Here is a 22,049-nt window from a genome sequence, read left to right on the forward strand (position 1 = left end):
ATGAATTCTGCCAAGCAATGAACTCAGATAGGTGGGGTTGTGTGGAAGATGTAAGGTTGAATAGCACAATCTATTCATGTTGTATCATCTTGATTTAATCTAAGGACAAAGAAGTTCAGTATCTCTGATGGCTTTCTTCTAACCCCTTGAAAGGTTCACTGGGGTTTGACCTCAGTTCTTCATTCTTCTTGCTGGGGCAGCAACACTCGGGGAAGCTTGAGATTGCCATAGGCACAGTATTAGGCTAGAAATGCTGAGTAGGTAATAGTAAGTTATTCAGATGGTGATACCCATTTCATTTGTTCTTAACGTTGACCTAAGGAAAGACAGATCAAGGTCCTTAGAATACAAAGGTCATTTCCAGTTCTTTTCTACCTTTCCTGAATGAAAGACTGGTTGGCAGAGAATGGTAAAAATTCAAGAATTGGTAGATGATGCTTTGAATGGAGGGTGGGTTTCAGTGCTGGTTTTAGACAGGGTCTCAATTACCCCATCTTGTTCTCTACGTTGCTCGTTAGGTTCACTTTGAGCTCAAATAAAGCTGCTTCCACTTTCCAACAGGTAGTCTTACAAAGGGGCCTCCAAGGACTGTGAGGACAGCATTAGCCAATGAGAGCTGAGGTATGTAACCCACAACTATAGCTTTATCTGAAGGACCCTCAGACAGAGGAGACTCTCGCTCCAGTCCTGAGGACAATCACCACCCCATGAACACACAGGACTCAGTCTTGATGTAAAAACAAGAGGTTCACTTTGGGATACCAATGCACTGGGGCTTGACACAGTCCTCACGCAGGAGGGATGTGAGGAGGCTCAAACAACAGAAATGTACAGCTTAAATAGTCAGTTAAGATTACACAGTTTCATTAGCTCAGCTATTTCGGTGCCAAGGATATCTAGGCAGATGTTTCTCGTCCTGGAATTCCTGGGATAAGGCCGTAACAACATCAATGCAGCTATTTCAGTATGAAGGACGTCTGACTTGATATATGTTTTCTTATCCTGGGGTTCCCAGGACAAGGACCAAGGATATCTGTCTTGGCAGGTGTTTCTCTTCTGGAGTTCCCAGGACAAGGCTATAGCGATGTCAGCCTATAGCACAGCTGCATTCAGTACCAAGGATATCTCACTTCTATAGTGGTCAGTCAGCTTCCCAGAGATGTTTCCTGTCTTGTAATTGCCCTGCAGTAAATATGTTCTATACCCTCTGTTCTTATGGTCAGGCAGCTTCCTAGAGAGTGGGTGGGAATGTGCTTTCTGTACTTTCTGCTCTATTGTCTAATGTCAAGGGTCTAAGCGAGGGCCAGCTTAAAAGATTCTCATTCTTAAGAAATGGCTGTACTGATATATAAATGGGGATCTTTCATATCCACTTTCTTCCAAGTCTACCAGCCATCTCAGATTTTGCTGTAATATGCCTGACAATCAAGGACACAGAAAAATAACTTGATACACAGCAAGGACATTGTGATCATATCCTGTGTCGTTATGTATATTCTGGATGAGGTTTGTTAAAATGACAATATTGCACAAAGCTTTATGTAGGACCCATCAAATTAAGGGTCACTATGCACCGTCACAGCTAAAATGGCCTGGTCAGAAGTGACCACTGGATCACTCTTCTGTAACTTCACATGAGAGGCTCGTGCTTTTTGTGTTTTTGTATTTTTTCTGTATTTTTCTTATTTATTTATTTATTTATTTATTGCTTTATATGTTGTCCGGAAGATAGTTCAAGTCATGGATCTGCCCCCAAAATTTGAGCTTTGCTACTAATACTTTAGTGTATGCATTCAAAAAAATAATTTGGTTTTTTTTTTTAGTACGATAGATGCTTTTGTGTTTTGTGGGGTGATCCATGAAACAGAAGTGAAGATGCTTGTTTCTTATTCTGTCCACTGAGTTATGTCTCTAAGCTTGTCCTACTCCTTTGGCTGCACCCCCCCACACACACACACATCTGCTGACTATTTTATTTTTCAGATGAAATCACACATTATAGCTTAGAGAAGCCAGTAAGCAATCCTGCTTTGGCAACTTAAGTGCAAAGAGGAGAGCCCCACACTCAGCCTGAGGGTGCATTCACTGGTGAATCCAATGTTTCAGTTTCCTCTGCTAACAGATCACCACATTGTTACCAGTACCATAATGAATGCAATTCTTTCTCCTAAGGAATCTGGTGGCAACTGTCAAATGTTAAGCACAAAGCTTCACGTTGTACCTATAACACACACCCACATCGCAACCTACCCTACAGGCTATTTCTGCGTGTGATTTCATGCACCTGCACATGATGAGACAGGAGACCTCTTTGGCTACTTATAGGAACTGGTGTGATTTCTCAGTAATCTTTAATGGGTAATATTGCTGACTGAGGAGAATTTGAGGTAGGATGAAACATTTCTGTGCAGGGATTGGGGAGGAAGCACTCATTTAGATACATAGCAATGACTTAGGTTTTTCCAATCAAGCCTAGAGCCACATTTGGCTTTGGAAGCATGTGGTGCTCAGTGGCTATGCCACAGGGAAGACTCCTCAAAAGGGCACATCAGCTTTTGCTCAGTACAGGGAGAACATTAGCAAGGAGGCAAAGTCTGTTCTCCGTGACATCAGCAGTCCCTTCGTGGACATTCTATTGTCTCCTAGAGAGACCTTGGAATCCCTGTGATGTCACCAGTATCGTTGTGACAACCAATTCCCTGCTTTTTCTCTTAGTGTCCAAAGGATATATCCACAGACATGTTTGCCCGTCTTTGTAGGCGCTTTGGGAGAGTTGATGTTGATAGAGAAGAGTCTAGAGTGAAGCAAACGAAACCTAAAGGTAATGATGGACACAGGACATGGGGAATGTGGAGTAAGTTCTGGGCAGTGTATGTTGAGCTTCCTGTCAGGGGTGTGTGTGGGGGTCTTCTGCTGGCCTTTTTAGTAATGTGCCACAACCACTGGAACATCTCCACAGATATTGAATCCCATGATTATCACAATTCCTGAAAGTCAAGGTTTTCACATCATTAGTTTCTCCATAACCACATGGAGGATATGGCAATGCCTATGCTATTATTGGGTGAACTTCTAGTCTTTATTTTTACAGTGCATTCGGTGTGTTAAATTGATATAATAACACAATCAGGAGCCATGGATGGTATAACTTTTCTAAATTAAACAGGGCATCAATGTACTTCACTTTCATTGCTTCTTTAAATTCAGTGTCTATCTGACAGTAGTAAGAGGGAGAGAACTGTGCTCCTGGCCATGACCTTATATTATTAGAACTCCTCTGACTACCTCTGGCTGACGGGGCCAATCTTACCTTCATTTATTAGAGGTTCTGTGTGGCAGATATTTTTCTACAGTAGCCAAACTATATAGAGCAGGTAGAGAAAGAACCTGTAACCTATTGGCACTACTGGGGCATTTGTCATTTCAATAGGGGGAATTAATAAGTCTGTTGACCATGTCCTCCACCTACATGACTTTTTAATGCAAAGTTATTGGACCAGAGTAACAGTGTAGGATATGTGAGTATCCCTGATCGATCAAGTCATTGTGGATGCTGAATTGATGATCTGACATCTGAAACCAGAGGGGTGAGGGTCCTGAAACCAGGTTGTAGTCTGCGTTCCTGATAATAATCCTGGCGAAGGCATCTCTCTGGTACTTGTAAGCCTGTGTGGGCAGGCATAGGGAACACCTGGCTGCTTACATCTCTTGGTCTCTATATAGTAGTGGGGGAACTGTGATCCACTTAGGATGCCTCTTACACATAGACCAAACTCCTTGCAGTGACACTGGCTTCCAAGCATGTTCTCCTGTTTGGACCTCACTGTGGTCTGTGTATGCTCTATGCATTTGCCCCATGTGGGTTCACTTGTGTTCTTCTACTTACAGAGGCCTGCAGACAGACGTCATCCCCTGAAAATGTCCAAAACAAGGTGCAGGCCAATGAGGAAGAGGAGAGGCTGAATAGAGAACTGGAGCTAACTACCAAGGAGAGAAATGAGCTGACAGATCGCCTCCTTTATGTGACAGGTGGATCCATGAGCAAGAGGTATGCATTGCTCCAAGAAAACGACCTTGTTCTAAACCTCATCTCCCATAGAGAGGAGATGCAGAACCTGACCCTTACTGAGGAGTGAGTTTGGAAATGGACCCTCTGATTCCACCTGTTGAAAATCTGAACTTGTGATCTGAGTGAAGATTTCAGGGATAAAGTCACTTGGGCATGAGTTCCCAGTGTACAATTGGAAAGCCCTTGACAGGTGGTAGCTTTGCAAGGTTCTAGGTGCTGTGAGTTTATGGAGAGTGTTTGTACTTGCTAGGAAGGTGACTGAACGCTATCATCTCCTGGCAGCACCCTTAGGTGACAGGTCACACAGTGTTCATATCAATGCTTAACTAGAAGTCCTAAGGCTCAGGCCTGTTCCTTCTTGTCTCTGTGCCTTAAATTCCGAGACAGTAATGGTGCATACATTTCTACTGATTCTCATTGTGCTCTTTCCATATTTGTCTCTCTTTCTCATTCTCTGAGTCTGTTTAATTTTCTTTTCTTGTGGGAGACACACTCCCAGTTTGTGTGTCTGTGTGTGAACAGGTCTGCATGCATATGCACAATTTTTATATGTTTCTGTGTCCCTCCACCCTTGGAATTTAGGGGTCTGTTTTTTGACCTCAGGATTTACCTGTATAATAGTTTCATGGAGGTGTGAGTGCTTTATTTTAAAAGCCCCACTTTCAACAGCACAGTTCTTTGCCTGTGTGGTCACATTTGTCTATACATTTGTATGCCTTGGGCAGATTATAAGTTTGTGGCAATATCTGGTCTCATCTCCAGAATTATGTGTACTGTCTGCCTCTAGAATATTAGTTATTCGGCTTGTAGCATTCCACTTGTCAAAACAGGAAAAATGAAATCAGAGGTTTCTGGAAGTGTGTGTGTGTGTGTGTGTGTGTGTGTGTGTGTGTGTGTGGTTGGGTAAGCTCTGTGGCCTAGGCTCTTGACAGAATAACAGGTTTGAATGCAGATCCAGCCCTCCTGATTGAAAAAAGTGAGCCAGGGGACCCTTTATCTGGGTGCTTAGCTTCTGTTGTCCTGGGCACACAATTCCAAGTTTCTGAAGCTGAAGAAGATCCAAATATGTAGAATTCAGAAAGTGTCCTTCCAGGGCTGGGGTAGTACAGGACGCAGCCTGAGTTCATATAATCCTAAACCTCGATGTTCATTGGGTTCTATCTTCCTGGGGCCAGCCCCTACTTCAGGCCAAATCCATTTTCTGAAAACTTGAAGATAAAGGAGAAACAGGTCATGTCATTACTGCACAACTTAGACACAAAGAACATTGAACATCGTGAGAAATTTCAGGAGCTCAAGAAGGAGATTAACTTCTATCGGTAAGTACTGGTCAGAAGGGCCCATCACTTGTGGAATATCCATTGCTGCCTCTCTTTGTTCTGGACTGGAGAGCCTGCAGCTCTGGGTCCATGTCTTCTGCTGTTTAAATATCACTGTGCCGTGGGTCTTTTGGACTCAGTTTCAGTTCCATAAGAGACTGTGACTTCTCACCACAGTGTCTATGCATCTTTAGAAGGCTCTGGATAGATCTATACTGATTCAGGCATCAGAGTGTTATTAGGCCGACCTGGGCCTCTGGGGTCATACCAGGTTTAACAAAGCTGAATGTGTGGACCACATGGTTAGCATGACCTCCCTTGGTTCTACTGTCCTCTTGTGGTTGTTTACTGCCTACTAATTGATGTTGCCCCGATGCATTGGGCTTTCATGGATAGTTGTAGATCCCTTGTTCTTTTGGAGAGACATGGACTCTTATTGGTGCTTGGGTCACAGAAACAATTTATTCTTCCCTGGATTGGCCGTTTGCTGTTTGTGCAGCAGCCTTACATGTATGGAGATGTATTCTACGAAGTCTTTATGGGAATCTGGGTCCTGGTGGAGTTTGTGGGATTTGGCAGTTGGAATGGGAGGAAGAGGCTTCAGGATCTTACTATGCAGAGTGTGTTTCCAGCAACCTGCACAGCCGGCTCCTGATGGACCAGGCATGTATGAAGAAGAAGTTGGTCACATTGAAGCAGGAGTGCAAGGAGTTACAGCGATATTTGTTTGAGTTGAACCCGAATGATGAAGACGAACAGGAGAAGACCAGCAACCTCCAGACCCAGCAAAATGTGGTAGGAACAAGCAGCTGAGTCAGATTAACAATGTCTGATACCATTTGCCTATTGGATACATCTTTGCTTCCCCTATCACCTTTCTAATCTCCCCACACCCAGTCAGTCACCCACCTCATGTGATAGAGTTATTCATTGCTCTGTCTATGCACAAGTATTCTGGGATGTTAACCACTCTTCAGAAACTGAATTATGGGCAATTATACTTCTCTGCCCTTTTTGAAACTGCAATCCAGAAATGGTGACAGAGGAATAACATATCACATGACTGAAGGCAGCAACTTGACAGCTGGTATGCGTGTCCCCACCACATCCGTGTCTTAATAGCTGCCTTCTTCTCCCAGGTCTCAGGAACTCCAGGAGACATGGAATAGGACGGATCCCAGGAAGACAGCCCCCTGAAGAATGAGTTTCTCTCTCAGGAGTTCCCTGTGACGACAATCCTCACAGTCAAAGACTTTTTGTGGGTGAATATTCTTCTTCTCAGATAATTTCCTCAATGTATAGAGACCCTACATTTATGTATCCGTATGCCAGCCTGTCTGGTTGAGGTCTTTATCCTCTCTCATACCGACAACACCATTTGAGAGACAACTGAGGGGACTGCCTTGACATCTCACGTCCTAGAGGAGAAACAGCACTACAACTGTGTTTCTAAATGTTCATTAAGAAAATGCTGTTAAGAAATGTTTTTGGTTATGATTTTCATTGAAGTTTTCTTTTTGTTATTTCATAGTTATATATTCTTGTTACTGTTTTTCATTTTATACCATTTTAGGTATTCATTTTATTCCTGTTTTTTGTAAATTGTACTCCTTATGAATAAAAATTGATTTGAAACTCTTGACTCTTAAGACCATCTTATTCAAGGGTCCTTTCCCCTCCTGTAGACTTAGAACTGACAGCTGGATATGGATCTTTGCATGGACCAGGCAGCATGGGTAAATAGGGAATTCAAAGCCACCAAGGGGTACACAGGGTGATAGTGTCTTTTGTGTGGATAATGTGACTTTTTTTATGGACACACACTTTATGATGTAATCACTGACATACTGTATCCATGCTGTCATGTATTCTTCTCATCCTAACTATATCAGTCTACAACACACATTCCTTATTGACTGTGTGCACCAGATATTGAGTAACACACACTCATGCCTGTAGAGCTGCAGAAAAAATGACAACTTTCACAAAGGAATATAGAATAATCCTAATCGAGAACCATGTGCCTCAGTTTTTCTTACAATACAGCATTAGTATTAAACCACAAAGATAATGACCATTAACGTCATTTTGGGAAATAGGTTTTTATAGGTGCTGTTTCACTTGTTCATTCATATGCTGTGTTTTTTATTGTTGCTGATTATATTTATTTTTATCATTTAACTCAATGGATCTTTTTTTTTCAAATGTATGTCTGGGCCACTCCTGAGTGCATTTCCCTGATGATCCAAAAGAGGGAATAGCATTCCCCATTGTAGATGATTGTTAGGGACCATGTGGTTCTTCTGAGAGAGCAGCAGATGCTCTAACCTGGGAGTCATCACCACAGCTCCTGTAGGTAGCTTTTGTCCTTCCAGGGCATGTGCTGTACTATGTGGACACGATCACCTCCCATTTAGGAGAGAGATCTCAGGAGATTTGTATGTACAGGTGGTTGAGCAGTGCCTGCTCAATGTGGCAGCCTGCTAGGCATCCACACCGGGCTCTGGTGCCTCCACTGCTCATTGTGCATTCAGCATCATCCTCCAGCATCACTCAGTTTCAATTCCAAACAGATCTTTCACTTACTATCGATGATTATATACATTAAGCACATCTGATAAAATACTGAAGAGACTAGCCTCCTTCTACAGGCCAACTTGGCATAATGAATTCTTTTGATAGAAAGCAAGATAATTATCTTAATCTATGCAGGTCAGGGAGGACCTCAAGAGCATCCATAGTGAATGCAGACTGCAGCTGTGACCACATGTTTCTTTTGCATAGCACGTCTGTGCAAGCCCAGAGCTTAGGTGGGACAGTTCATGTTTCACCTTTTACATGGAAATCTGTGATTGTATTGAGAAAGTATATGTTCCACGGGACTCATTTCCAATTTATGGAATTAAACTGACTTACTGAGAGTGGAGGTGACTCAGAGTGATAAAGTGAAGAAGAATAATCCAGTATGTCTGCAAACAGATGCTGTCTCATTAGGGCTTTTCAATGCTCAGCAGCTGGAGAAGCAAGGGAGAGGCATTGGTGACTCTCAAGCTTAGGTCCTCTAGTCATTATAAGCTGACCATGACACAAAAAGGGTCATAGGTATCACACTAGAACCTAGTAACTAGATTTAACCAACCTATCACATTAATGCTATGTTTGGTGCTATTTTTTGCCCTCTTAGGACCTGGAAGAGGCTTGGGGTTTTCTAATCCTACTCATAATGTATTATCCTTCCCAACACTATGGGCTTTGTTCTGTTAATGCTAACAGCGCCATCCAATACCTAGGATACTTTCTACTGACATGTGTGACATGAGACAAAACAGTCCCTGTATTCCCTCACCTGAATAAACTTCCTTAGAGGAAAGTGTAGGTGGAGGGTCCTTCTTTCCTCTCCAAGATCGAGAAACATTTCCAGTCTTCAGACAAGTGTGTCAGCCATTGTCCACTGACTTTCTTGAGATGTCCACAATGTCAGCTGAGTGAGGGCAGGGCAGGGCAGGGCAGGGCAAGGGATTGGGGCAGGGCAGGGTAGGGCAGGGGATTGTGGCAGGGCAGGGGAGGGCAGAGCACTGGGGCAGGGTATTGGGGCAGGGCAGGGGTTTGGGGCAGGGCAGGGGTTTGGGGCAGGGCACAGCAGGGCATTGGGGCAGGGCAGGGCAGGGCATTGGGCAGGGCATTGGGGCGGGGCAGGGCAGGGCATTGGGGCAGTGCATTGGAGCAGGGCAGGGCAGGGCAGGGCAGGGCAGGGCAGGGGATTGGGGCAGAGTCCATGAGATGTTAGTAGGCAACAGGCCAGCTGGGGCTAGTGTGGGTACAGGGCTTCTAGTGTGGGTGTGAGAGGAGTAAATTAGGAATGGTCAGATTCTGATGCAGCATATAGGCGGGAAGCAGCTTAGACCATCTCAGTGCCATATAGAGACATTCTAGACACTGATGGGCAATGTCGGGATAGTAGGGTCCCATATAGTGCTCTCTGCAGGTGTCAGGAGAGCATACAGTGGCTCTGTCAGACTTATGACAATCAGGCAGGCACTGGGTGCAAGTGAGAATCATGGGACAAGCCCTGTGTGCAGCCTGGTTTTGGGACATTCCCAGGTGCCCCATGGACTGCAAATTAAAGGCAAAGGACACAGGGAAGCCAGCAATTCCCATGCACAGGACATAAATACCTGTAGATCTTACTAGAATTTCCATAGACTATCTGTCACTCGTCCTCATTATAGAAGGCACCAACATTCTGCCCTCTACTTCAACTTGGTGAGACAGCTATTCTAACTCCAGCAGGAAGGCCTCAGGGAAGACAGTAAGAACTCACAAGTGACCCCTTTTACTATTGAAACAGGGTCTTCCTATGGAGCCCAGAGTGGCTGTAGGATACTAATGCTCCTGCCTCACAGTGACTAGAATTCCAATCCACCCTCAAGAGCAGTTGATTCATCAATAGATCAGACTAAGGACATGTGAGGCTCCAGGGTGCTAGGATTACCAGGGTCCTAGTAAGTTTCTCCAGCCTAAATTACAACCTGAGTCAGTGCTGCTATTTGGGACACCGCCTGATGCCCAGTGACATCACACCTTGGAACTCTTTGTCAAGCATAAGCTGTTATGGGAATGAAGTACCCACACAATAAAAACTGGTCTGGATACTCCTAGGTCAAGAATCCCCTGTTGGAAATGCCTTGGACCGCAAAATTTTAAATGCTAGATCCTTCTGGCTTTTAGAAGATTTATAAATACAAAAAAAGAAAGATGGGCATAGTAATTTAAGCCAGTGATCCTAGTCATGGGAAACTGAGTCAGAGTGATGGAAGACTGTAAGTTCCAGGGCAACCTGTGTTTCAAGAAAAAAAAAAAAAGGCATGGTGAATATTCCACTCAAGTAGAAAACAAAAGGGTTTCACATGGGCCCTGCCATCTACTGGTCAGCACTCTCATCACCACAGCCACAGGGAGACACTGGGGAACATTTCCCACTGTCTCTCTTTGGGATGCATTCCACCCCATGATTCTATGTGAGGAATCCCCCAAAGGTTGCATCATGTGAGGGACCTATAAAGTTCCAGGATTGGGAGAATTTAGGAGTTTATAATTAGGGATGATCTACAGCTGTGGCAAAGCCTTTTCCCAGCACATGGCAGCCCTAGGTTTGTCCCCAACAGTAAAAATAAAATCCCCCAAAATAATTCAAACAAAATGTCCTGAAGCCTGCTCCCTGACCAGTCTCCTCAAAAGTGCGCAGGAACCTGGGTCCACATTTAGGACCCAGCACGGCCTCTGTGACCCGTGAGAAGGGATCTAATATGGGAATTAGTACAGTATGACTTATCCTTGTGGATACCTTTGGTGACAATAACCACCTGACCCCTGAAAACCCATCTACCTGGGGGGCTCAGCACTCATGTCACCCAAAAAGCCCAGATCCTAGGGCCAGCATGGGCAGGTGGTGAAGAAAGTTTGTCTCTCGTGAACATCAGTTGCTGCTCCTGACCTGACTCTATCCTCAGGAGACAATGTCACCCCAGAAAGTGTGGGTGTCAATGGGTCTTCCCAGGCCAAGACTGGGATACTGCTTAAGTTCCACAATGCACAGCAGTGCTCACTCTAGAGCTAAATGTTCTACAGCTGAAAGGGGTGGGTGCTCTGCTGGCCACGCCCCTCCCCTGCAGTATTTAGTGCACTCAGAGTGGTGCTTCAGATGTGAGGGACTTCTTGAGGCTACTCCCATGGAGAATGGCAGATACATCAGAACGGGGTACAGGGTGAGTTCAGAGCACAGCTGGGAGGAATTTAGGGATGCCAAGCTATGACTAAGACCAGATCCTGGGCTGACAGGCAGTTGAGCTGGTGAACTGGCATCCAAAGTGTGACTGCCTAAATTCCTCTTAGACCAAAAGCCCTGGATCTGAGCTACTTTGGTGCGTGCTCCTAAGTGGGGTCCCAGACACAGCTCAGAATCGGGGCTGTGCATGGACTTTGGTGCTGGCAGCAGGTGGCTTAGCCATAAAGTGCCGAGCTTTCCCATCTGTGCCCACTCAAACTCCTCTGTTTCATTTTAGGTGTGTTTGGTATAGTTTTGAGACAGGGTATCTTGTAGCAGCCCAACTCGCTTTGAGCAACAATGTAACAGAAAAATAACCTTGAATTCAAAATCCTCCAACCCCTCTGTCCCAAGTCCTGGAATTAAGACCTCCAACTGTGACCATTTTACTGTAGCATAGGATCCATCTGTATTAGAGTGAGCTTTGGAAATACTGGAGCTCCGACTGTTCCTTAGAATTCAGGTTTCCTTAATTCTTAGCAGGAGTTTTGTGATGATGCTGATGAGAGAGTCAGGAGTTACACTGGGAGAGGTAACAGTCCTGGCAGCCCTGAGTGCACAGTGAAAGTCAAGACAGAAGCCTGCTGATTAGCACCTGAGTGAAAGTGGGAGGATTCAGAGTTCAAGAACAGACTCAGTTACATTCCTAAGACCATATTGCAACATTTTTGTTTCATTTTTGGCTTGTTTTCTTTGAGACAAGGTGTTAATTTATAGCCCTGGCTGTCCTGGAACTCACAATGCCTCTGCCTCCCAACGGACGGAATTAAAGGCATGTGCCAACATGCACTGCCACTAATTAATTTTTCATTAAACATGCTGGCACAATCCAGTAATCCCAGTGCTTAAGAGGCCGAGGCAGGCAGATATCTGGCTTCCTGACAAGTCTGATCTACAGAGAGCATGTCAGAATAGCCAGGGCCAAACAGAGAAACCTTGTCTCAAAAAACAAACAACAAAATGAATTTGTTTTAAAGAAGAGAGGAACGATTTAACAGAGAATTAGAGGCCAAGATCCAAATGATATTGGGTAGTACAGAGCCTAGCTTCTGAGATGAAACTGGACACTATGGGGTTAGGGTGGGGATTCTCATCTTGGACTGGGAGACAGAGGGTGACTTCAGGCATGGAAGGTTCAGTCAGTCATTAGTCAGGATTCTCAATCAAGAGGGTGTTGTAAGTTCCAAAATGTGTGAGCAGTGTTCTGCATGAGAGTAGAAGAACCCGCCTACCTATACAAAACAGCCAATGAAGAGTAATCACAAGCATACGTCTGGAGGTCCATGGAGAGGTTAACATCCACCTTAGTGTGGATTCTTCAGAGCACAGGTGGAGAGGAGTAGAAGAGCTGATGGTGGCTGAGGCAGGAGAGGAGTTCGGGTGTGAATTTGAGCCAGTAAAGGAGCTTGTAGGTTGGGCAGAGCAATGAGAGGTCTAACAGCATAGCTGTTGAGATCCTTCAGATTAATTTGTCTTAAGAGCCTCATGCCATAGCCAGGGACAGGAGTAGATCTGACTATTGGGTGGCTGGGCTCATATAGCCCAACAGGTTTGTCCTTGCATCTGTGGGATTCCAAGTCTCTCCCTTTAGACACAGCCATGGAAAAGGTGTAGCAGTGAAGGTGCAGATGGCTTTGCAATGCTTGGCTTATGGTGTTGAGTACTTCATGCTCCACAGAGCTAGGAAATGTCCTAGAAGCCAGGGAGGCTGAGCATGAGGAAGACAGGTCTCTGGGAGAGAGAAATGATAACCAAAGTCACTAAGAACTTCCTGAATCACAGTGTCTGTTAACCATATATTTTATTTACTTATTTTTATGGGCCTGAGTGCTTCACCTAATAAATGCTTGTGCACCATGTGGTATGTGTGGTGCCCGTGAAGTCCAGACTGATTCCCTAGAATTGCAATTACAGGTTAATAGGAGCCACCATGTGGACACTGGGAACTGAACCTTGGTCTTCTGCTCTTAGCCACTAAACCAACCATCTCTTCAGCACCACCCCCCAATTGTATAGTCATTAAGATTTAACCATTTGGCCTTCAGTATTTGAATTAATACAGATGTGACAAGAGTTATAGTTAACATGGTGGTTCAGGTATAGACAGGCAGGCATCTCATTGTATACAAAATATGAATCCTTCCTTCCTTTCTTTCTTTCTTTCTTTCTTTCTTTCTTTCTTTCTTTCTTTCTTTCTCTTTTTGATTTACTCTTGGCGACAGTGTTGTTTTTTGTGTAGCTGACCTGGAATTAGCTCTGTAGAGGAAGCTGGCCTGGAATTCAGAAATCTGTCTGCCTCTGCCTCCCAAGTGTTAGGATCAAAGGCCTGTGCCACACCACCACACATCCTTCTGTTTAAAGGAAAAATGTAGTCTTACAGGTCAGCATGAGTTTAGCCCCGGTATAGACATTTTCCTAGGCCTTAGGAGCTGTAGAGTTCATGAAGGATTTGCTGCCTTCCCCTTTAGCCTGGCTAACTATGAGAGCTGCACACCCATGGGTGTTTGCTTCACAAGAGTCTGGAGGATGAGGGTCACAGGCTGAGGTAACTGTGTAGAGCAAAGGATGCTTGGTGAAGGTCAAGTGGGTAAAATGCTGAAATGCTGAGAGAAGAGGCCTATGGTAGGCGCCTCCTACACCTGAGACTTCCAACCCCGAAAAGCAGGGGGTAGAGAGTGAGGATGCACAGTGCACACAGGTCAGGAAAAAGCCATGTTCCTGAAGCCTCCATGAGTGGTGGACAGGCTCTAGGGCACCATGAGGGACCTCAGGAGCTTCTGCACTTTGTAGAATTACAGGGTTATATGTTTCACATGCCCATGATTTGCCCCCTGCAGCAGGGAGAAGCCAACACCAGAAACCTCCAGCTCCCAGCCCTGCTTTTGCCATGTAGCTTTATCCAGAAAGAGGTTGGAAGTACCTGGACCTGGAGTCTCAGGTGGTTGTGAGCCACCTGACCTTGGTGCTGGAGACTGAACCCAAGTCTTCTGCAAGAGCAGCAAAGACCTGTGCGCTGCCTGGCCCAGCCAGGGCTGTGAAATGGGATTTATTTTCATGCTGAACAAGCCCAACAACAGTTTAGGTCCCTAGAAGCCACGTAAACCTGGATGCAGTAGTGTCTGTCATCCTGCCCTTCCTACTGGGAAATATGAACCTAAAGTGGACAGTCTCTAGGATTAGGGGGAAGGGCTAGCCTAGCAATCACAGCCATGGATGAGAGGTAGGTGAGGACCTGTGCTCAGTTTGTCTCTGACCTTTACACAGGCACACACACACCTGTACTCACAGAAACGCCATACAGACATACGTGAAAAAGGAAATAAAAACAAACAACATTGAAAATACAGTATACTGGGGCTGGAGGGATGGCTCAGTGGTTAAGACCACTGACTGCTCTTCCAGAGGATCTGAGTTCAATCCCCAGCAACCACACATTGTGTCTCATAACCATTTCTACTCTCATATACTACCCTTTACTGTTGTGTCTGAAAACAGGGACAGCGTACTCAGATGGACAAAATAATTAGTTTTTTAAAATCCTTTTCTTAAAAAAAAAAAAAAACTCTTCTGTGACACATGATCATTGTGTGATTCCAAATGTCGCTAAGTCAGTAAAGTCCTATTGCTACATGGTGCACCAGTTGTGTCAGCCTTGGTAGTAGAATGGCACAGTTGAAAATTTGCTGGTCACAGTGACCAGGCAGCCTAGAAAGCTAACCATGTGCAGAGAAGGCTGTGCTGTGTCCTAGTCCTCTACCCACACTGCCCCTCATCCCTACGAACATAGCACAAAGAACAGATGAGGAATGTTCCAGGATTCTTTCCTCTTTGATTGCCTTACTAACCTAGCCCTGTGCTACATGTAACCTTGTCACATCCTCTGTCCCATCCCTAAGCCCTCATACCTGTCAGATAAGACAGGGATCTTGCTTTGGGGGGAAGCTCTGGTCCCTCTCTGTCCTAACAGGCTCTGAGCCATCGCTGAAAGAGAGTCCTCTGAGGACTGAGGGACATCCATAGCCAGTGCTCTGACTTCCAGGAAGGTTTGAGAAAGGGTTCCTCTTCTTGTGGTGCCTCTAGTAGGAGCAGCCCACACTTGGGCCCAGCTCCCACTGTCAGAAAAAGGAGGGTGGCTCTGGTCTTTGCACAGCTCTCTAGCTGAATGAACAGTGCATCTCTCCTCTCTCTCTTTCAGGAAGTCTCCAGTCTCTGGTGCAGGTGCTGTTCCCAAGACAAAGGAAAGGAAAGTGCTAAGTGAGGGTTCCTGGGATCCTTTAAAACATTATCTGCATTGTCTTCATTAATGTTTCTGTTTAATTTTTTATTCCATGTGTATTGATCTCCTTGTAGGGGTGTGCATGCCAAAGCATGAGTGTTGAAGGTGGAGGAAAAGCCATTGGAGTCACTTTATCCTACTGTGCGGGGTCCCAGGCTCTGAACTGGGTCATTGAGCTTCTTTACAAAGAGCTTTCATGCTGAATTTCTTGCTGACTCTGATTTCAGGGAGAGCATCTCATACAGCCCAGACTGGCCAGTAAACTACTGATCATCCTACCTCAAGCATTACCATCTAGTTCATGAAAGGTTGAGTTATTGACATGAGGAACTGGGGATGGGCAGAGGTGCATGACTGAGGCTATCTCTGCTCAGTGGCATGCCTTTGGGGACAGATAGTTTTCATCACTGAGGTGTCATTTGAGTGCAGTGCTCCTCTGGAGAGAAGGAGTCTCTTTTGCCAGGGCATCAGGCTCTCCAGACAGGACTTGAAGGTGGAGGTCTGGAGGCCAGGCCTGCATTCCTCTTCAGAAGCTGCATTTACCACTCTGGACAGTGCTATAGCACAGGGTCACATATCCAGTTCCACCCTGAGACCTGCTGAGTCACATGCAGTTTGTGCTGAGAAGCAAACTGGGGTCTCCTGCAAGGGCAGTGTGTGCCTCTCAACCACTTACTCATGCTTTCCTTAATTGTACACTCGAAGTGGGGCGGGCATGACACATGTGGGGGTCAAACACAAATCAAGGGAGTTTTTTTCTCTTTTTGTATCAGAGAGGGCCTAAGGATCAAACTCAAGCCCTCAGGATTGACAGTGATGCCTGGACCTGGTGAGTTCAGGGTAGGGGATGAGGGTTTAGTCCTAGGGATGGAGCCCAGGACCTCACATACGCTAGGCAAGTGCCTAATCACTGAGCTACATCCCCAGCAGATGTTGGTTGCAAGAGAACTTGGGCCCTCACCATGCCAAAGGAGCACTCTATCACTAAGTGGCCCCAGCCTGGTAGTCTTGTTTGTAACCTCTGCTGTGTTTGCATGCTGCCTGAGCTTATTAATATAGCCACATCCTCAGGGTGACAAAAACTTCATGGAGACTCCCACTGTCAGATACCTGAAGACAGGTTTCAAAGAGAACAGGTAACCAGTGCAGAAGTCTCAGAGTGTTCGTGTGAAGTACATGGAATATAAGTCCCAGATGACAGAATGCTCAGAACACTGGTGTCCCCACTCTTGGAAGTAACCAGGGCCACAGATCCCAGTCTTTCATCACACCTGAAGACCCCTAGCTGGCATGGTGGCACATACTTCTCATCCCAGCACTTGGGAGGCTTAGTCAGGAGAATCTCCTGAGAACAGGAGTAGGAGGACAGCCTGGCCAACCCATCAGGTGTTACCTGCAGGTCTAGTTCCAGACATAATCCTAGCATGCAGTCATCCCCGGCCATGCAGGGAAAGCATCATGGCACACCAGGAAGCCAGTGAGGCCCATGTTGCTTGACTGGGCAGCTACTTGTTAGCCATAAGGACTAGGGCTCAGAGTGCCCAGAGGCTGTGAGACTGAGGGTTTCAAGGACCCAGCAGCAGGCCAGATGGTCTCAGCCTGGACTCGATACTGAAGAAGGAAGGAGCCCTGAGTCCTGGCCAAAGCTGTTAGTAGCCCCATGACCTGGGCTGCTGGTGGCTGCTGGGGTCAGGAGCAGTGTCTTGGTGGGTCCTGCTGTGGTGAGAGAGAGCAGCAGAACTTCTGGAGGACAGAGAGGGAGCAAAATAGAACAGGAATCCAGTGTAGAGATCTTAGAGTGTTTGTGTGAAGCAGAGCTAGGAAGTGGGTTGCAGGGGCAGGGGAGCAGCAGGCTGTTCCTGTAGAGATGAGTCCAGCAGCATGGGGTGGGAGAGTATCTCAGGGGAGTGGCTCCTGTCCTTCCAGGACAGTCTCCATCAGAGACTGAAGGGCTGGGCCTGAGAGGCTAGGGGAATTAGGGATGAGGGAGAGACTGGAGAGATGTGGGAAACGCATGCACCTAGGAGTGAAGCAGGGCCCCCAATGTGGGATGGCTGAGGCCCAACAGAGTTGTGTGTTGCTGTTCCTACATTAGGCCAGGCCAGAGGGCCCAAGCTCCAGCAGCCAGAAAGGAAGCCAAAGTGTCTGAGGAGGTCTGCATCAGATTGCTGCATCTCATGAGGGTCCCACCAGTGGCCAAGGAAGGATTTGTTGAAAGCAAGGTTGTGTGTATAATTGTTCTCACCTCAGAAGGGAATAGGTGGCCATGGCTCTCACAGGTACTGAGGGTGCAGGGACAGGAGACTTATGGACTGACCTTACTGCCACAGGGCGGCTGAAGGCTCTTGCTGCCTTCAGTTAGTTGTTATATTAACCTGGTAGCTTCATTTCTTGAGAAGCTTGGGTGGATGAGGTGTAGCAGATCAAGGTCCAGCTGAGAGGAGGGATCTAGAGTGTTCCATGGTTGGCAAACAGGTTCTGAGATCTGGCCTGTGCACTCAGGCCAGTGTAACTGTTTGTCTTAGCTGCAGGCTCAAGACGGTTGAACTGTCACAGGATCAAACACCACATGTGCCCTGTGTTTTCCAAGCTTTCTCATGGTTGCAAGCGCTGGGCGATCTCACATGGACTTTTCCATCATTCCCTGAGCTCTAGGTGACTCGGATGGATCATGGAGATATCTCTAAGCCTATGCCAGCACAGCAGTGACATCATGGCAGTGTCCTCTAGGGTTCCAGGACTGGATCTTTTTTTTTTCTCTCTCTCTGCTGATACAAGGAATAAGACATCCTATAAAACAAGGCCAAGCCTTCCTAGAGTTGAAGCCCAGAACACACAAGACTCCCCCAGGGATGGGCCCATCCAAGAAGGTGTGGGATGTTTTGTGGCTTAGGTTGTTTCACGGTGAGTAGGAAGTGTCTAAGACGCATACATGTAGCTGCTTGGGAGCTGCGGAGGTCATGGGACGCCCTAGATCTGATTCTGCAGATGACTGTGAACATCCATGTGCTGGGATCTGAACTCTGGTCCTCAATCACTGAGCCATCCCACTGGCCCCTGGCTGTCCCTTCCTAGAATGTTTCTGTATTTCCTCCTACTTGATGCCTTGATGCTGGCTCCTAGCCCAATGGCCTTATATACAAGATGAATTCTATAAATGTCTTATAAACACTAAGTATCCTGTGAAGGGTACTAATGCCCTGTTCATAACAGGAAGGCTGAGGAATCCAGTCTGCAACAAAGAGAAGGCTGGGTGCTTTTCCTGTCATTCAGCATGAAGGGCCAGTCATGTTTTCATTGTAGCGTCCTGGTTATGCTATGGGTCTTCCTGGTGCAGCAGTCCTGTTCTGTGACAAACGATGTGTCTCCTGCAGGAGGAAGAGTGGTCGAGTCACAGTACCTGCAATATGACAAGAAAACGAAAAAGGTGATGAAGTCCTTGACTCCCAGAACCACAGGAAGTGGGTTAGTTGGAGGGCAAGTAGGGAGACAGCTGAATCCTGAAGGAAACTGTTGGGACCTTTGCCAGGTGCCTCTGTGACATCCAGACTTGGACACAGGGATGAGTCTGGGTAGTCTAACATCAGCATATATCAGTCTCCATGGTCTACGGCCCCTGCACCTCCTCACTGCTCCTCTGGCTTTGGAGACCTCAATTTTGCCAAGCCTTTTCTTCAGGACCATCCCCTGGATCATCCAGGTGGCTCCTAAGAGACAGGCAGTGACAGCAGACATTTGGTATGGATCACAGGCGAAATTGTCATGGGGCTTTTGCCATCCTACCCAGAATGCTGTGAAAGGCCCCACTTTGGTGGTGGTCACTTCTGGAATGCCCTGTGTGATAGTTTCAGCTGTGAATAACAAGGCTAGCAGTTTCTACTGCTGCCCACACAGGCCTCCAGCACCCTGAAAGCTGCAGTGCTCACCTAGAAGGGAAGCACATTCAGGACAGGGAGAGCCCTGAGGAGCTCAATCAACTTCCTGGTCATCCCTGCAGAGACACCTCACCCCTGCAGTGTGGTCATCCCCGCAGTGACACCTCACCCCTGCAGTGAGTGGTCATCCCCCCAGTGACTCCTCACCCCTGCAGTGTGTGGTCATCCCTGCAGTGATGCCTCACCCCTGCAGTGTGTGGTCATCCGCGCAGTGACACCTCACCCCTGCAGTGTGTGGTCATCTGCGCAGTGACACCTCACCCCTGCAGTGTGTGGTCATCCCTGCAGTGACTCCTCACCCCTGCAGTGTGTGGTCATCCCTGCAGTGACGCCTCACCCCTGCAGTGTGTGGTCATCCCTGCAGTGACTCCTCACCCCTGCAGTGTGTGGTCATCCCTGCAGTGACATCTCACCCCTGCAGTGTGTGGTCATTCCTGCAGTGATGCCTCACCCCTGCAGTGTGTGGTCATCCGCGCAGTGACACCTCACCCCTGCAGTGTGTGGTCATTCCTGCAGTGACACCTCACCCCTGCAGTGTGTGGTCATCCCTGCAGTGATGCCTCACCCCTGCAGTGCAGACCTTTGGACCTGTGGCCTTCAGGTTCCGGATTATCTGTTAAACTCAGTTCATAATCAGAATGTTTTGTGTTCAGCCTCTGCCTGGACTGTACTCCAAGAAGAGTTCAAGGGTTTCTGTGGCAACATCTAGCGATCAAGCCTTAGCAAAAGGATTCCCACATCACCCTGCAGGCAGATTCCCATAGTCATCCCTAGTCCATTTAAGCTGCTGCTGAAGATGCCTTGAAGGCATAGCCACAGCGACCCTGTGTGTTCAGAGGTGATGTTTTCATTCAGGAACCTGATGCTGAGTCTTCTCCTAACCCAGCAGGCGGTCCCTGCATCAGGCTGGAGTCTTGAGTTTCTGTGTTGTCCTGATAACACCTGCTGTGTTCTCCTGGGGCAGAATGGATCTCAGAAGGTCTGGGCCAGTCTCACTGGTTGAGGATTCCTGCAAGGCCTCATCTCCAATTCCTGAGGGAAGGTGTAGGTTAGGAGAACGCCTGGATTTGAAATTCAATGTTTTCAGATTTCAGGATTGGATGAGGGGAACTCAGCGTGTGCATGTATCCATGTGTCTGTATGCATGCACATGCAGGCCAGGGATGGACACCAGCAACCTTCCTCAGTCACCCTATGCCTCTCACACAAAGGAGCTCTCACACAGAAGCTGTGGCTCACAGATGAGGTTGCTCAGGCTTAGAGTCCCAGAGATTCTTCTGCTGTGCTTCAAAACTTTGAGAGAGAGAAAGAGAGAGAGAGAGAGAGAGAGAGAGAGAGAGAGACAGAGAGAGAGAGACAGAGAGAGAGAGACAGAGAGAGACAGAGAGAGAGAGTGTGTGAGAGAGAGAGAGCGAGACAGACAGAGAGAGACAGAGAGAGAGAGAGAGAGAGAGAGAGAGAGATTCTACCAGCTTGTACAACCATGCATGCACATATGGATGCCAGAGGGAAATATCCTGTATCTTCCTTTTCGAACAGGGTCCTAATCAACTATCAGGTCTCTATATCTTAATATCTAGCAGGGGTCCCAGCGTGAGCATAGCCAGGGCATACACATGCTTGGCTGTCAGGCAGGCAAGAGGCAGATATCTTGTTCTGTTTTTCATGGTTAATGCTCTTAGTGCCCTTGAGGGCCTGGCGGACACCTGCCTGGAGACTGCTGGATCTGATGCTGGCCTAGACAGCCAGGGCTATTGATGATGGATGTCCAAAGTGGCCCTCATTCTTGGCAAACTTCTCTCCTCTAGTCTAAATGTGCTTGGGTGTTTAATGCAAGGACTGGGTTGTAGTTTTCCTCTTCCATCCTGCTGCCTCCTTGTTTTCTTCAGTGGGTCACCTGCCCTAGTGAGGAAAGAGAAGTGTGTGAACCACAGCACCACCTGCCCATGCTTCTGCTTGCTGGTCTGTGGTATCTGTTGATGGAGAACCTTTCCTGTGGCGGTCAGTCCTGTTGCTGTTTGTGAGTTTTGAGGATTTACGTCAGTGTAGTAATGTGCACAGTCATCCTGGGAAACCCCACAGGAAGTTGGTCCCCAGGTTTCAGCACACAGAAGCACAGGCCAGAAGAGATGCCCAGGTGTTGAAGGAGGGCCGGTAGATGTGCTGTTAGTTTCCTGTGCCTGATGCATGATTGTCCCTTGCTTAATAAAATGTATACACAAAACTCTTTAAGTGTCCCACTGACCTCTGAGAAAGAACATCAAAGGGAAGATGGCTCTGAACTCTTAACTCCCTGTTCCTGTCCTCATAACAGGTTTCTGTAGCAGCCAAAGGAGAGAAGCCACCTGAGGGAAGGAAGTCCAAGACAGTGCCTAGGAGCAGAAGTAGGGTCTGGCTGTAGAGGGGACAAGTGGCTGGGTATAGGGACTCTAGGATCAGAAAAGAGGCTGCCTGGCATCTCCCACAGCAACGAAGACAGTCACGCATAGTCATGCTCAAAGGCCAGTCTGATCCAGACTGTCCCTCATTTCCCAGGCGATTATAGATTGTGTCAGGTAGCAGTTGAAAACTGGCCATCAGGGCATGATTCAAGTGTTTATTAAGGTATCATGGCATCAAGAGTATA

General features: G+C 46.9%; 2 protein-coding genes across 3 annotated transcripts in view; one reads left to right on the plus strand and one right to left on the minus strand.

Annotated features, from left to right (window-relative positions):
- Positions 1-22,049, minus strand: part of LOC134483470 (uncharacterized) — a 192,172-nt gene that overhangs the window by 89,171 nt on the left and 80,952 nt on the right. Inside the window, exon 7 of the transcript XR_015643898.1 lies at positions 15,897-16,716. The gene's annotated coding sequence lies outside the window, so the exon portion shown is untranslated. The remainder of the gene's footprint in view (positions 1-15,896; positions 16,717-22,049) is intronic.
- Positions 2,702-22,049, plus strand: part of LOC134483469 (disks large homolog 5-like) — a 54,164-nt gene continuing 34,816 nt past the window's right edge. The window contains exons 1-5 of one of the 2 annotated variants that reach the window (XM_087596444.1): positions 2,702-2,821; positions 3,889-4,048; positions 5,245-5,388; positions 6,021-6,183; positions 6,528-7,020. In XM_087596444.1, the coding sequence (XP_087452570.1) occupies positions 2,740-2,821; positions 3,889-4,048; positions 5,245-5,388; positions 6,021-6,183; positions 6,528-6,557 (579 nt within the window). In that variant the 5' untranslated portion in view covers positions 2,702-2,739 and the 3' untranslated portion in view covers positions 6,558-7,020. Of the gene's footprint in view, positions 2,822-3,888; positions 4,049-5,244; positions 5,389-6,020; positions 6,184-6,527; positions 7,021-22,049 lie in introns of those variants that run through there. The other variant, XM_087596445.1, reaches the window with a different exon arrangement.

This window comes from Rattus norvegicus, chromosome 19, assembly GCF_021556685.1.
Source record: "Rattus norvegicus strain SHRSP/BbbUtx chromosome 19, alternate assembly SHRSP_T2T, whole genome shotgun sequence".
NCBI classification, from domain to species: Eukaryota; Metazoa; Chordata; class Mammalia; order Rodentia; family Muridae; genus Rattus; species Rattus norvegicus.